The sequence below is a fragment of the Helicoverpa zea genome, chromosome 29, assembly GCF_022581195.2.
Source record: "Helicoverpa zea isolate HzStark_Cry1AcR chromosome 29, ilHelZeax1.1, whole genome shotgun sequence".
NCBI classification, from domain to species: Eukaryota; Metazoa; Arthropoda; class Insecta; order Lepidoptera; family Noctuidae; genus Helicoverpa; species Helicoverpa zea.
The window spans coordinates 57,796-72,402 of record NC_061480.1 but is presented as its reverse complement, the minus strand read 5'-3'; the positions used below and the strand labels follow the sequence as shown (position 1 = coordinate 72,402).

The 14,607-nt window shown below is 45.3% G+C and overlaps 1 protein-coding gene across 1 annotated transcript; it reads right to left on the bottom strand.

The window, feature by feature from the left end:
* Positions 1 to 1,159: 1,159 nt before the first annotated feature.
* LOC124644277 lies at positions 1,160 to 5,369 on the bottom strand. Its single transcript, XM_047183546.1, has one exon. The coding sequence runs from the start codon at positions 4,915 to 4,917 to the stop codon at positions 1,342 to 1,344; it is 3,576 nt and encodes a 1,191-aa protein (XP_047039502.1). The 5' UTR covers positions 4,918 to 5,369; the 3' UTR covers positions 1,160 to 1,341.
* Positions 5,370 to 14,607: the final 9,238 nt, after the last annotated feature.

Here is a 14,607-nt window from a genome sequence, read left to right as displayed (position 1 = left end):
TTTACATAAATAGCTGTGCTCGGCGATGACGTCGCTCCGAACACAACCGACGTCATTCTATATTGCGTGGGCGTTATATCGCGTTTATCGCCCCGCCAAAGAAAACGAAGGCTGTCGCGGTCTTCTTCTTTTATGCGTACTTGAAGATACATTTCCTTTATATCTGCTGCGACAGCATATGGACCTCTTCTGAACTTTAACAATACTCCGAACAAAGATTTTAACAAGTCTGGCCCGGGCAGTAACACGTCGTTAAGACAAACGCCGCGCGATCTGGCGGCGGCGTCGAACACTATGCGTACTTTCTTTTTCAATGGGTGTGTAACTGCGAAATGTGGTAAGTACCATAGCTTGTTGTTTTGTTTATCAGTGCATGTAGGTGCCTTTTCAGCTTAACCGTTCTCTAACAAGTTGTTTATTTGCGCGGTGTATTCCTTCCGTAACTGCGCGTCTTTATCTAGTTTGCGCTCGATGTTTTTGAGACGGTTATAAGCGGACACGTAACTTTCCGGCATCTGCGTTATCCCATTGCGCCACAGAAGGCCGGCCTCGAACCGTCCGTCTTCTAGGCGTTTACATGTGCTCTCTAACATACTAGTCGCCTGTGCCTCGATATCCGCGCTGGGTCGCCTTGGTGCTACGCCCAGTGAATCGATGGTGAAGTGACGCTTCATCGCCTCGTGCATTTCTTCGCCGCGCCGCGGTCGCGCCGCGCCTATATCCGTTCCGCGTAATACACATTATATGCCACGACAGGCAAGCCATCGTTCAAGTCCTGGACATTAATTTCGCTCCAGGTACAGCACTGATAGACTGAAACAGTGTCTTGCAAGTATAATAAAAGCGGCTTTGAAAAAAGCCCTCTGTGGTGTGATGTAATAAAACACATATTCTACATATAAATAATGACTACTACTATTTTTACTCTTAAGCTAATCGTCTATTCTTTCTTACAAAGTGTTCTAAGACATTATCGTAAAAACCGGGATCGCCGGGATTATTCTTAATTTTAAGTTCAGATAATCGGTCTTGGTATTGAGAATTGCGCAAGTGCGTATGTTTGGAGATGAATAAAAGATCTTCTTCGATAGTAATAAGGCGTGTAATCAGCGATTGGTTTACAATAAAAACAAAATTTTGTTATATATCGTGTGCGCAAGTGTCGAGCGAATTTGCAAGTGCCTGAGGCGCGGCGCGCGGAGGAATTTGGAACTAAAATCGTAACGCCATCTAGTGGGGCTCGCAGGAATCGCAGGTACATGTTCGATTGATGACGATGCGTAGACATGCCGCCCGCCTTGGAGTGACAGCCTCCAACGCAGAAGTAGAAGTTGGGAGAAGTTAAGGTTCTTCCTCCTGTAGTAGCGGACACAATCTGGGGTATGACCGTCGTATTACTCCGTTAGCTGTTTTGATGTCAGCTACACGTGCTAGTCCATCCTTCCCAGGGAAAGTGGTTATGACTCGTCCAAGACGCCATTTTAAGGGTGGCAAATTGTCATCTTTGATGAGCACTAATGTATTGGGTGCTATTGTGCCGGTGTTGTACTGCCATTTGGTCCTTGTCTGCAGTTCCGAAACGTACTCCTGCGACCAGCGTTTCCAAAAATTTTGCCTCATTTGTTCGATGCGCTCGTAGCGGACCAGGCGTGATGTATTCGAAGCTGTGAGGTCTTCGCAGGCAGGTGCAGTGAGCGGCCGGCCAATCAGAAAATGGGCTGGTGTAAGAGGGAGTAGGTCGTTTGGGTCTGAAGACATGGGATACATAGGTCTGGAGTTGAGGAGGGCTTCAATTTGTGCTAATAATGTTGAAAATTCCTCATACGTGAGGTTAACGTTTCCTACGCGACGGAGATGATATTTAAAAGATTTGACCCCTGCCTCCCACAAACCTCCAAAATGTGGGGAGTACGGAGGTATAAAGCTAAACTTAATATTTTCATTTGCTGCAAAATTTAAAATATCATTTTCACTATGATTTAAAAAATCTGAAAATTCCTTGAGTGCGCCTACGAATGTTTTTCCGTTATCGGAAAATATATAAGCGGGTTTTCCGCGACGACATAGGAACCTTTTTAAAGCAAGTAAATACGCCTCAGAAGTTAAACTTGTGACCAATTCTAGATGTATCGCTCGAGTGGTAAAGCATATGAATAGGCACACATAACATTTTTCAAGTTTTGAACCCCTTCCCTTCCGATTCAATATAAACATAGGTCCCGCATAATCCACACCGCAGCGCAAGAAAGGATACCCCGGTTCCAATCTCTCAAAGGGTAAGTTACCCATTTTTACTGATAGTGCCTTCCCTTTCTGGCGAGTACATATAATGCACTTATGTACCGTCTGCTTAGCTAAATCACGACCCCTGAGTGGCCACCAACTCTCTCTGATAGTAGCCAAGAGAAGCTGTGGACCAGCATGGAGTAGACGTTTGTGTTCAAATTGAAAAAGTAGTCGCGTGAAGGTATGTTTTGAACATAACAATATAGGGTGTTTTTTACTGTATGGGAAGGTGCGTGAATTTACTAATCTACCTCCCACTCTTATAATGCGATCAGAATCCAAGAACACATCAAGACTAGATATGTTTCTCATCGACTTTACAGGTAAGTTATTTATCAATTGATTCAAAATGTCTGCAAATGATGCATGTTGTGCTAAGCGTACTAAAACTAACGTTGATTTATTTAATTCATCAGCCGTTAACGGACCAATGCTACGTTCCGTTTTACTTTTAATTCGTGCATTATTAATGAATCGTAACACGTAAGCGGCTGCACGTCTCATGCGATTAAAATTTGAAAAACGTTCGAAAATAAAAATACTAGTATAAGTCGACTGTGTAAATAAAACCTTTGATTTCATTTCTGGTAAATCGTTTAAATTTATAATTTCATTCTGGTTGTCATATTTAAAATTCATGTGCATATCCTTTAAAAATGCTGGCCCGTGCCACCAAATATCTGTACTTTGAAGCGCGTCGAGCGTGAGCCCGCGAGATAAGAGGTCAGCCGGGTTGTCTTTACCAGCAACATGTAACCACGGCAACTCACCAGTCAGTTCGTTGATTTGCACGACTCTGTTCTGCACGAACGTTTTTAACAAATTAGGTGACATTTTAATCCAATTTATGACAATCATTGAGTCAGACCAAAAATATATGTGGTTAAATTTCAATCTCCATGACTGAACAATTTTTTGATACAGCTTGGCACCAACTAACGCTCCGCACAGCTCAAGACGCGGTATTGTGACTGGCTTAATTGGTGCGACTTTGGTCTTGGCACAAAGTATCCTAACTGTAGCTGGTGAGTTGTCATTGTATGTACTTATAAAGGCACATGCACCATATGCATCCTGTGATGCATCCGAAAAAATGTGTAAATCTGTATAATTTGTATTTATTTCCCTGACATGACGAGGAATTTTTATGTCTTGTAAGTGTTGAAGAGTGGCAATAAAGTTTTTCCACGTAGACAGAATATCATTTGGTACTGGATCGTCCCAACTTAATTTACAAAGCCATAGTTTCTGTAAAAGTATTTTCACAATTATAATTGCGGGTGATAACAAGCCTAATGGGTCATACACCTGTGAAACAACGGACAAGATAACGCGCTTAGTCACATGAGTAAAGTTTTGATCAATTTTTGTCGTAAAATATAATAAATCTAAATAATTTAACCAACCAATACCCAGAGTTTTAGTTAAACAATTTTCTCCTAAAGATAAATCTTTTTGTTGATCTGTTGTAGATGATTCCGAATTAAACAACCATTTACGTAAATGGAAGCAACCAGATTTTAAAGTATCATTTACTTTGGTACAAATATCTAATAAACATTGTTTATCATCATTACCTGTAATTAGGTCATCGACAAACAGATCTTCGTTGATAACCTGTTTTATGACGTCATCCTTACATTCCGACGCCAGCTGTTTGATGCAACGAATGCTTAGATAAGGAGCGGACGCGGTACCGTATGTCACCGTATTAAGCTGAAATACACCGAGTTCATCGGATTTATTTTCTCGCCAAATAATTAATTGAAGATTTCTTTGATCCGGTTGTAGATTAATTTGCCGGAACATCTTCTCGACGTCGGCGCATGCAACGAATCTAAATTGACGAAATCGTAACAAGATTGAGAAAACATCATTATGTAAACTAGGGCCAATATGCTGAATATCGTTAAGCGATTTACCCGAAGTTGACTTCGCACTACCATCAAAAACAACCCTAAGTTTCGTAGTGCTACTATGAATTCTTAAAACACCGTGATGCGGTAGAAAATAATTTGGTGATGGATAAGAATTGACTCGACTCATGTGACCTAAACTCAAATATTCATTCATGAAATCACAATATAACCTTTTATATTCAGGCGTAGATTTATCTAATTTTCGTTCAAGTGCGTGAAAGCGATTAAGTGCGAGCGCATACGTATCTCCCAGTGTATCGCTGGGCTCGGCTAATGGAATGCGCACAAAAAACCGACCCGTGTTATCGCGGTACGTAGTTTGTAAAAACAAGTTTTCACACAAAGACTCGTCATTAGTTAATTTATTTTGCGGAGGTAGTTCTTCTAGCTCCCAGAATTTCCTAAGTTGAGCGTCTAATGATTGTGAGTAATTGCATTGAACTCGATTGTTGCGTGAAGTTTTTTTATTCAGCAATGGGCCAGATATTACCCATCCTAACTGAGTATTCTGAAGATATGGACCACTACTTAGGCGAATCAGTCCATCAGTTAAAAGTTCCCAGAATTTATCTGCCCCAATTAATAATTCGATTTCTGATGGCGAATAAAATTCCGAATCAGCTAACTGTACATGATCAGGGATATTTATGTTTGAAGTTGTACCTAAACATGGTAATTGAGCTGTTATTTGATTCAAAACTAAACACTTCATGCGTGTGTTATATTGTGTAGTTTTAGATCTCAAATTAATTTCACAAGATTGTGTAGAATTAGTCACCGAGTTACCTACTCCGGAGACTTGCACAGTGGACTGTATTAAATTGAGTTTAAGTCGTTTACATAATGATTCCGCTATAAAGGAATGCTGACTACCATTATCTAGTAAAGCGCGAGTAGTGTGATAGTTATTGCTTTTATCTGCAACCTCAACTAAAGCTGTAGACAGCAGGACAGTCTCTAATAATGAATGAGTAGTGCTCTGATGTGTCGTATGAGATGCAGAATGTAATGTGGCAGTATGTAAAGACTTACCACTAGTTGTATTCTGTGACGATGCCTGAGAATTATGCGCAACGACTGGCGAGGTGGATACACTCGCGCTATCGTCACATTTATCATGAAGTAGATTGTTGTGTTTTTTGTTGCATTGCTTACACGGACCAAACCAACACTCATCTGGTGAGTGATTAGCGCGTAAACAATTGCAACATAACTTCTTTTCATTAACGAATTTTATTCTATCATTAATATTTAATTTTAAGAATGACTCGCAAGAATAAAGCGGATGATTAGCTTGACACATAGCGCAAATACGAGGACGTTTGGAATTTTTATTATTAGGTTGTTTATTTTGTGTTGATGTGTAACTATGTGATTTGTTTGATTGTTGTGACTGTGACGGTTTTTTTATGTTATTATCTGTGTATGATTTACTATGTGCAAAATTAATAGTTTCCAGTACGTCAGCCCGATTTTTAAGAAACGTTATTAAATCATCAACCCTTGTACGTGAAATTGACTGATTTTGACTATTTATAATTGAACTTTTGTGAGTCTCCCATTCTCGTTCAGTAACAGAATCTAGTTTAGATGTAATTAAATAAATAATCAACGTGTCCCACGACTCAGTTGGTTCGCCGAGGTTTTTGAGGGAACGTAGATTTTTGAGAACGGTATCAATGAGTTTACGAATTTGATTAGGTGATTCCTTATTAAGCGACGTCATAGAGAATAAAGCTTTAACATGGGTTTGCACAAGTAAACGGTTGTTATTGAATCTGTTTTCTAATAACTCCCATGCTACATTGTAATTCTCTGAGGAGAATTCTAAGGATTTAATAACCAATAATGCACTGCCAGAAAGAGAAGATCGTAGGTAATGGAATTTTTGCACATTATCTATTTCTTTAGAGTTATGTACTAGAGAAAGGTAAGTATCGCGGTACTCCAACCAATGATCATAAGATCCGTCAAAGGATGGAAGTGAAATTGTAGGCAATTTAACTTTACTAAAAATTTTTGAACTGTTTTGAACATCATCTGCGTTAATAATACACTTAGCTTTGGTCACATAAGCGTAGTAATTGGTTTCAAAAGATTCCCTCTCAGATAGTTCTTTTTCTACTTGACTATCAGGTATTTTTAAGTCTATTTCATCCTGAATTTCTGTAAATTGCTCTAGTAGTAAGTCTACTTTTTGTAAACGAGTTTGTAATTCTGATTTTATGGTTTCAGTCGTAGTCATTACTTCTACCGAGTCCACATATTTCATGAATAGTCTAAATTTACCGCGAACAACACCTCTTCTTTTGTTTAAATCTTTAATTAACTCTTCACTACTGCTACGACTTTCCTTTGATGGAGTTCTAGTCATTTTGTAGTTTGTGGAAGGCAGTGGAAACCGTTATTTTGTACTTAAGATTAACAAAGGATATTTTTATATTTTTAAGTTGAGGGTAGCGACGAGACGAAAGAAACTTACGCGTTTTTAATTATTTAAGTATCAACACAACACAACACAATACAACACTATCAACACAAATGAAGCACACAATAAAGAAAAGGGCTAAGGATTGATAAGGATGATTGGCCTGACCTTTTTATGCTGGTACCATGGGTCCGTAGATGTTCTTGCTGGTGACGTCGTTCGTGCGTCCGATTTATGCTGGTCGCAACGATTTCTTCCGCTGCACCCGGCGCTGAAGGTCCAACTTATGTTTGGAGATGAATAAAAGATCTTCTTCGATAGTAATAAGGCGTGTAATCAGCGATTGGTTTACAATAAAAACAAAATTTTGTTATATATCGTGTGCGCAAGTGTCGAGCGAATTTGCAAGTGCCTGAGGCGCGGCGCGCGGAGGAATTTGGAACTAAAATCGTAACGCCATCTAGTGGGGCTCGCAGGAATCGCAGGTACATGTTCGATTGATGACGATGCGTAGACAGCGTATGAATTCGCTTCAAAGCCGAAATAGACAAGTAACAGGAAGTGTCAAAATAAAACTGCTTAATTTTGTAATTTGTGGAAAAATGTCACATAGTAATATTATTTTTTTTTAATTCAGGTAAAGCTCGTAAACATCTAGTTTATTTGTATTAAACTTTTCAACTCATTCTTTAACGCAGAGAACTCAAATTTTTGCGGAAATTTTACTAACAAAGAAGATATTATTTCATGGTGTACGAATCACTTTCGCAAATGAGATTTCTTAATTTGCTTAATAAATCTAAGTACAGCCTATGTAGTACAACATTTCCAGATGAAATAATATCTTCTTTGTTAGTAAAATTACCGCAAAAAATTGAAATCTCTGCGTTAAAGAATGAGTTGAAAGTTTTATACACAACTGAATCTTTTAATAAACTAGATGTCTACGAGCTTTACCTGAATTAAAAAAAAATCATCATTATTATGTATCACAAATAACAAAATTCTGCAGTTTAATTTGTACACTTCCTCTTACAGTCGCTTCGGCGGAGAGGTCTATTTCGGCTTTCAAACGAATTCATACATCCATCCTCCGAGCCTTTTCCCAATCATGTTGGGGTCGGCTTCCAGCGAATTCATACGCACTTGCGCAATTCTCAATACCAAGACCGATTATCTGATCTAGCCATTTTTTCTATAGAAAAAAAATTATTACATAAAATTAAGAATAATACCGGTTTTCATGATAATGTCTTAGCACACTTTGTAAGAAAGAAAAGACGAATAGCTTTAGAGTACAAGTAGTCGAAGCTGCCTTTCTCAAGGCAACTGATATTAAGTGTTTCTCTTACAGTTTTATCGCACTTATATTGTCTGTATTATTTAGTGTAAATATTTAAAGTGGTCAGTGCTTTAAAATAAGTGATACGACGAATGGTAAAGTGTAAAATAGTTTGAACATTCCATATCATTTCACACATTGCCTGCACGACCCCGGCTCTGATGACACGACATGAGCTGAGAGTAAAGCTATACTTGTTTTTAAAATGGATGTTTTGTTATGTGTGCCGCCTGTGAGATTAACTCTATCAAGTTAAAACAATGAGGTTCTAAAGACATGTCTCCTTATGCCGCCTATAGTTATCGGCACGAATCTTGAGCTCTAACCTACATCTGCGCAGAAGTAATTTATTGGGTTCCTTTTGTGGTATGAAGTGAGGCGCGGGGGCGGGCTAAAGCGGTGATTGGCCCGCAGTGCATCGCGTCATAGCCGTCACTCGGGATTGGTTCTTTGCTAATAGATCACTTCTGCGCAGATGTAGGTCAGAGCTCAAGATTCGTGCCGATAACTATACAAGAAAGTGCTTACTAGCACGCCGAGGCTGAACTGCGAGATGATGTCCTGTTATTCAATGTTTTTTTTTTTTCTATTTATCTCTAATTTGCAAATATTATTTTTGATTGTTTCATTGTTTTTTTAGACTATTAGGTTAGGTGTAAATATATCTTACAAGTAGTAGGTATAAAGAAATCTGCCTAGAGTTCTTCGTAGAGGGACTTGTAGACATCACGCAAGCTTAAAGCTCACCTTAGGTACTCACCTTCTTCGCCACTTCATTTTCTTATTTTTTTAGACTATTATTAGGATAGGTGTAAATATATTGTAAGTAGTTTGTAAGAAATCTGCCTAAATCTAACGGTGACAACGATCCTGGGAGGGTGCAGACGCACAAGGCAGCTAGAAGGACTCTGCAAAGCGGTCTTTGGTCGCTGGCAGAGTATTGGTTAACCCCCGTTTGTTCACAGCTGCACCCGTGACGGTTGGGTGCTTCTTGATAGTCCGTTGGGTGCTCCCGGAGACGAAAGACCCATAGGGGCCCACTGGGCAATAAGATTAAGTTAGGTTAGTGGCCCGTCAGGCCTGGACACAAGCCCACCAAGCGAGTTTGTTTGTGTTTTTCTTCTCGCTAGCATGGCGCTAGGAAAAACACAAGGGAGGGCGTTTTGGGGAAGTGTCCGCTCGGGGAGCTCGAGGCTAAGGTAGGTTAGCTACACCCCCCCCTCCCCCTGTACTCCTTCAACTTTCACGAGTCGTGATGAACTACATCCTGGAGGTCGTGGCGAAGGACGCCGACCTCCAAAGGCGTTACGGCGCAAAACTGGCCTAACTTCAGGAGTCAGTTGAGTGCGCCAACGCTCTTTCCGACGCGAGCGCCCGCTCCGGCTCGCGCTCCCGTTCCCCACTCACCACGAGTGGAGACTCGTCCTCTGAGAACGAGTTTTAACTAGTCGAAAGGGGTAAGAGGAGGAAGGGAAAGAGGTCCAAGTCAAAGAGGAGGAAAGGTCAAAGTCTAAGGCTATCCCCCCCCCCCTCAGCCACTTCAAGCGGTATTCAGGTCGCCTTCCCCCCGTCCTTCAAGCCTTATGGCCGACTCTCCGCGCCCCCCCCCCCCCCCACGTCGCCGATGGCCACTGACGCGGCCTTCCCACCTCACCCGTCGGCTATTGCTCACCGGCCATTCCTCCAGCCAAGAAGTTGAAATCCCCTCCTCCCCTGTACATATGTACATGACACAGCCAAGTGGACAGAGGTGTCCAGAACGCAGAATCAATTACACTTCGGCCCGCAGTACGGCCCCAGAGGATTCGTGCAACGGTCCCCACAACCACCGACTTCCGCGCTATCTCGTGAACTGCGTGGGAGTTTTTTTTTTTTTTAAATAATGGCATCTCGCAGTTCAGCCTAGGAGGCTGTTTACTGCTTAACCGGTCAAATCCCTGTGGATGCCTAGAGCTTAAGGCCTCCAGCCAGGGGCAAAAAAGCTTACAAACTAAGCGACTGCGCTAAGGGCACCCCCTGTGGGGTACGAGCCTCGGCTTAGGGCGTCGCTGACTACAGCAAAGGGACAGGCTGGATCATGGTTTAAGGGGCGTTTTAACTTTAACGCTCAGCTACGCGGGCTGGCTAAGCAAGGGTCGGGGGGGGGAGTTTGACTTTCTACGCGTACGCGTACCTCGGCGGCGAGGTTTCGGAAGTTTTCGGATGTGTTTGTGTTTCCTGAGAGTGCTAGTGTCCCTACGGCTCTCTTGGAGCACTGTGATGGGGTCGTCAGGAAGGGTCAGGGTGTGTCTTGGCCGGCGGAGTTTACTCATCCGCGAAGGTTCGTATCGGACGGCCGATACGATCAATGGGTTGCGGTGCTTGACTGCACCGTCGAAGTGACGCTTGGTAAGGCGTTTGAGAAATTGCGCCACGGTAGGCACTTTAAGATCGACGTGTAACATTTCGTTACGAACGTAGAAGGGCGCACCGGTTATTCTACGGAAATACTTGTTCTGCAGGGTCTGCATTCTGTGAATGAAGCGGGGCTTTGCGTGGGCAAAGATGGCTCCCGCATACGTCATGATGGGACGGATCACACCTGTGTAAAGGCGCAGTTTAGCTTTGAGAGCTAACTTGCTTGACGCATTGGTCAGGAAGTAGAGGCGGCTCATAGCGAAGGCGGCTCTGCCGCGGGCCGCTTTGATGTGTGGAGCGAACGTGAGATGTTTATCTAGGATTACTCCTAGATATTTGGCTTGCTCTTTCCAAGGGATAGGCTTGCCGTTCATGGTGACAGGGGGGGGAATGCCAGGCTTGTGGCGTGGTCTACTGAACAGCACCGCCTGGCTTTTGTCCGGGTTCACTTCGATTCTCCACTTCCAGAACCAGTCAGCTAAGTTATTGACTGCCTCCTGGAGGGTTCGGGCGATGGTTTTAATGTCACGGCCTGTATAGTATATGGCCGTGTCATCAGCGAAGAGTGCGAGTTTTACTTTTTGGGACTTGGGAATATCGCTCGTGTACAGCGAGAAGACGAGTGGGGAGATGACAGAGCCCTGAGGGACTCCCGCTGTGATCGGGTGTGGGTCAGATAGTGACTTGCCGATGCGGTAACGAAAGGTGCGGTTCGACAGAAAGTCTCGCAGGATGAGTACGAGACGATCCGGCACTCCTAGTTGGTATAGCTTATATATTAAGCCATTGTGCCAGACCTTGTCGAAGGCTTTCGCTATGTCAAAGAAGAGCACCCCCGTTGGGAGTTTGCGTTGGAACCCAACGCTTACGTCCTCAACGATACGGTGCACTTGGTGGACACACGAGTGTTGGTTTCTAAATCCAAACAGCTCGTTAGGAATAAGGCTCTTTCTCTCGACATAATCTTTGAGACGCTTATGAATAAGTCTCTCATAGATTTTGCCGAGAGAGGTGAGGAGGCTGATCGGTCTGTAGCTCGAAGGCTCCGATTTAGGTTTGCCTGGTTTGGGTATGCCGATGACTGTGGCTTCTTTCCAGGCTTGGGGAAAGATGTTATTGTTCAAGGCGCCATTGAAGATGGCTACCAATAGAACAATCATTTGGGCGGGGAGGAGTTTGATGACTTTGTTCGTGATTCCGTCCCTGCCGGGAGCTTTCCTCGGCTGAAGGTTTTTGATGATGTCCTCTACCTCGTCTACAGTGACGGGGGGTAGGGGGTCATCCGGGTCATCAATGGGTGGGAGGGCTGCTCTACGTTCGACCTCTGCGTTCACCTTTTCGAGGTGGCGCTGGTCGAAGGGTTGTGAGCTGGGAGAGCATTGGGACTCTAGGCTGTCGGCTAGGCATTCCGCTTTCTCGGCATCTTCGAAGGCGATGCTTTTGTCGGGTCTGGTGATGGGAGGAATGTTATAGTCCTCGACGGAACGTAATTTCCTTTGGAGTTGCCAAAAGGCGAGGTGATTAGGCTCAAGTTCGCTCAACGTCTTGTCCCAGCGGCTCGAACGTAACTCCGCCATGCGTGTCTTGACAGCACGCTGCAATCTACGCATGTGGGTTTTGTTCTCCTCGCAGGGAAAGGCGCTGTAGGCACGTGTGGCTGCATTCTTCTCGGTTAACAATTCACGTACGTCGACGGGCAGTTTCCATCGTTGATCACTCAACTCTGGGACTTCCCGTGAGCAATCCTCAATTATGGATTGCACGTGCTCTGTTAGCGAGTCGATTGCGACCGTCGTGTCCGCGACTGAGCTAATATTATCGGGGATTTTATCAAGGTGGGGTGACGTGGTAGATTCCAGCTTTTCGCTTACTTTCTTCCAGTCAGTTACCACCCTGGTAGGAGTTGGAGCGTCCGGGTCTTGGCCCGTTCGAGACTCTAGGTGTACTAATACTGGCCTGTGGTCTGAAGTAAGCTCGTGGATGGTTTCGATTTGCTTCAGCCTGAGGTTAATGTTCTTGAGTAGAGCTATGTCAAGAACGTCAGGTTGACGCGTCGTTAGATGAGGGAAGTGGGTGTGCTCCATTGGGGCGATCGGGTTAAAGTGGAGTGTACCGCTAAGGTTGAAAATAGTTTTGCCTCTGGGTGTAGACAGTCTGCTGTTCCAGGCAGGGTGTTTGGCGTTGAGGTCCCCTGCTATGATAACAAAGTTGCTCAGGCCGAAGAGGGTGGTGAGGTCTTTTGTGAGAAGGGAGTGATCTTCCGCCGCCCCACTCATTGGAGTCATGTATGCAGAGACTATTGTCACTGGCGGGTGGTTCGTCATGCCTAGCCGGCATAGAGATACTTCTAGAGTTGATTCTAGGACTGGTGGGTCTAATCGAATGCAGTGCAGAGAATTCTTATAGTAGATAAGAGTGCCTCCGCCTGGGCCGCGCGACCGATCATTGCGCACTAGATTGTAGTTAGCAATTCTGGGGTCGCGGTTATGAGGTTTGAGAAAGGTTTCCTGGATAAGGAAGACGTCAATTTGGTGATCGCAAAGGAAGTTTGCGATCTCCTCCTTCTTTATCCGCTATTTGCATTGAAGTGGGCCAATTTTAGGGAACGCGGTTTGAAAGACGACTTTATATGGAACCTATCCATATTAGTCGTAATTAAGTGCCCCTAGGGCCCGTTCTATGTCTGGGTATCTACCCAGAATTTCGAGAAGTTTTTGGGCATTGTTGCCCGCGGCCTTGACTTCCGCCGCCATGCGATCGGCGGCAGGGGTGAAAAACGCTCTGTAGGCGTTGAATATTACATCTATTGCCCGTTCCCCGTTGGGGGGGGGGCAGGGGAATTGCGCACTGGGCCTGGGGCTTGTGCAATGGGGGTCGGGGCGGGGGTGGTTCTCCGCTCGACCAAGGTTGGAGTGGTTACTGCAACTGGGGGAGGGACAGCGGTGTCCATTAACCCCGGGATGGATGGGGTTGCAGTGGGGCGCAGGGAGGGGAAGGCTCTTTGGTGATTGAGAGCGTTCCATGGAGACGGTCTCTGTGGGCTGAGTCTGGCGGGGGGGGGGTTGGGAGGTCTTCACCGAAGGACTCTCCCTCTGTTGCCGCGCGCTGTGGCGTTTGGCCAGCCTCCTTTGGGCTAACTTGGGGGCTTTCGGACAGCCCCTGTAATTGGCGGGGTGACCCGCTTGGCCGCAAAGCACGCAGCTTGGAGGCTCCGTGCATTGCGTGACATCTTTGGGGCGGGGGCAGTCCGCTGTGGAGTGGGCCCCTAGGCACTTAACGCACCTGTGAGGGGCGAAACAGTTGCCTTGACTGTGACCATACAGCTGGCACCTGTGGCATTGTCCTACTATTGAGGATTTATAGGGTTTTTCAATCTTAATGCCCGTGAGCGAGCAGATTGATTTGATCTTGAATATGGGGTGTGGGCCGGTGGTCTGCTCACAAATGACCAGTACCATGTCGTACTGGTCACCCCCGCGCGCCTTGTGTAGGCGGTGCACTTTCAAGGCCGGGATGTTCTGGGCCTGGAGGTCTTGGAGGATCTCCTCGGTGGAGATCTCCCTAGGGACTCGTCTGATGACAACCCTTACCGGGATATCTTCCGGCAGGGAGTATGTGTGGAAGGCGATTTGCCTTCCACGAAGTTCGCGAGATAGATCGCGGAAATCGGTAGTGGTTGGGACCTGTACTCGGATCCCTTGGGCCGTGGATCTGGCCGATGTGTAATTGATTCTGCGCTCCGCGCAGAATTTGGACACTTCGGTCCATTTGGATTTATCCTGTATGTACAGGGGGGGGGGGGGGGCTTTCAGCTTCCTAGCTGATGACGTAGGCGTGGCCGGTGACAGGGCCATGGGGCTGTCCGGTCGGCTGCTCGGAGCTATAGCCGACGGTTGAATGGGGAGGGCCGCACGAGGGGCCATCGGCGACGAGGGGGGAGAGGGGGAGGCCGGAGAGTCAGCCATTGGGCTGGCCGGAGAGTCAGCCATAGGGCTGACCGGCCTAGATGGACGGGGGGAAGGCGGTCTGTAAACCGCTTGAAGTGGTTGAGGGGGGGAGGGGGAAAGGGGGGAGAGGCCTTAGGGGCTTTTGACCCCTTTGATCTCTTCCCCTTCCTCCTCTTGCCCCTCTCTACTAATTGGAACTCGTCCTCGGAGGACGAGTTTCCACTCGTGGTGAGTGGGGATCGAGAGCGTGAGCCGGAGCGGGCGCTCCCGTCGGACAGTGCGTTGGCG

Coding starts and splice junctions, on each gene's coding strand:
- LOC124644277 (XM_047183546.1), bottom strand. CDS start 4,917: ATGAAGTGTTTAGTTTTGAATCAAATAACAGCTCAATTACCATGTTTA.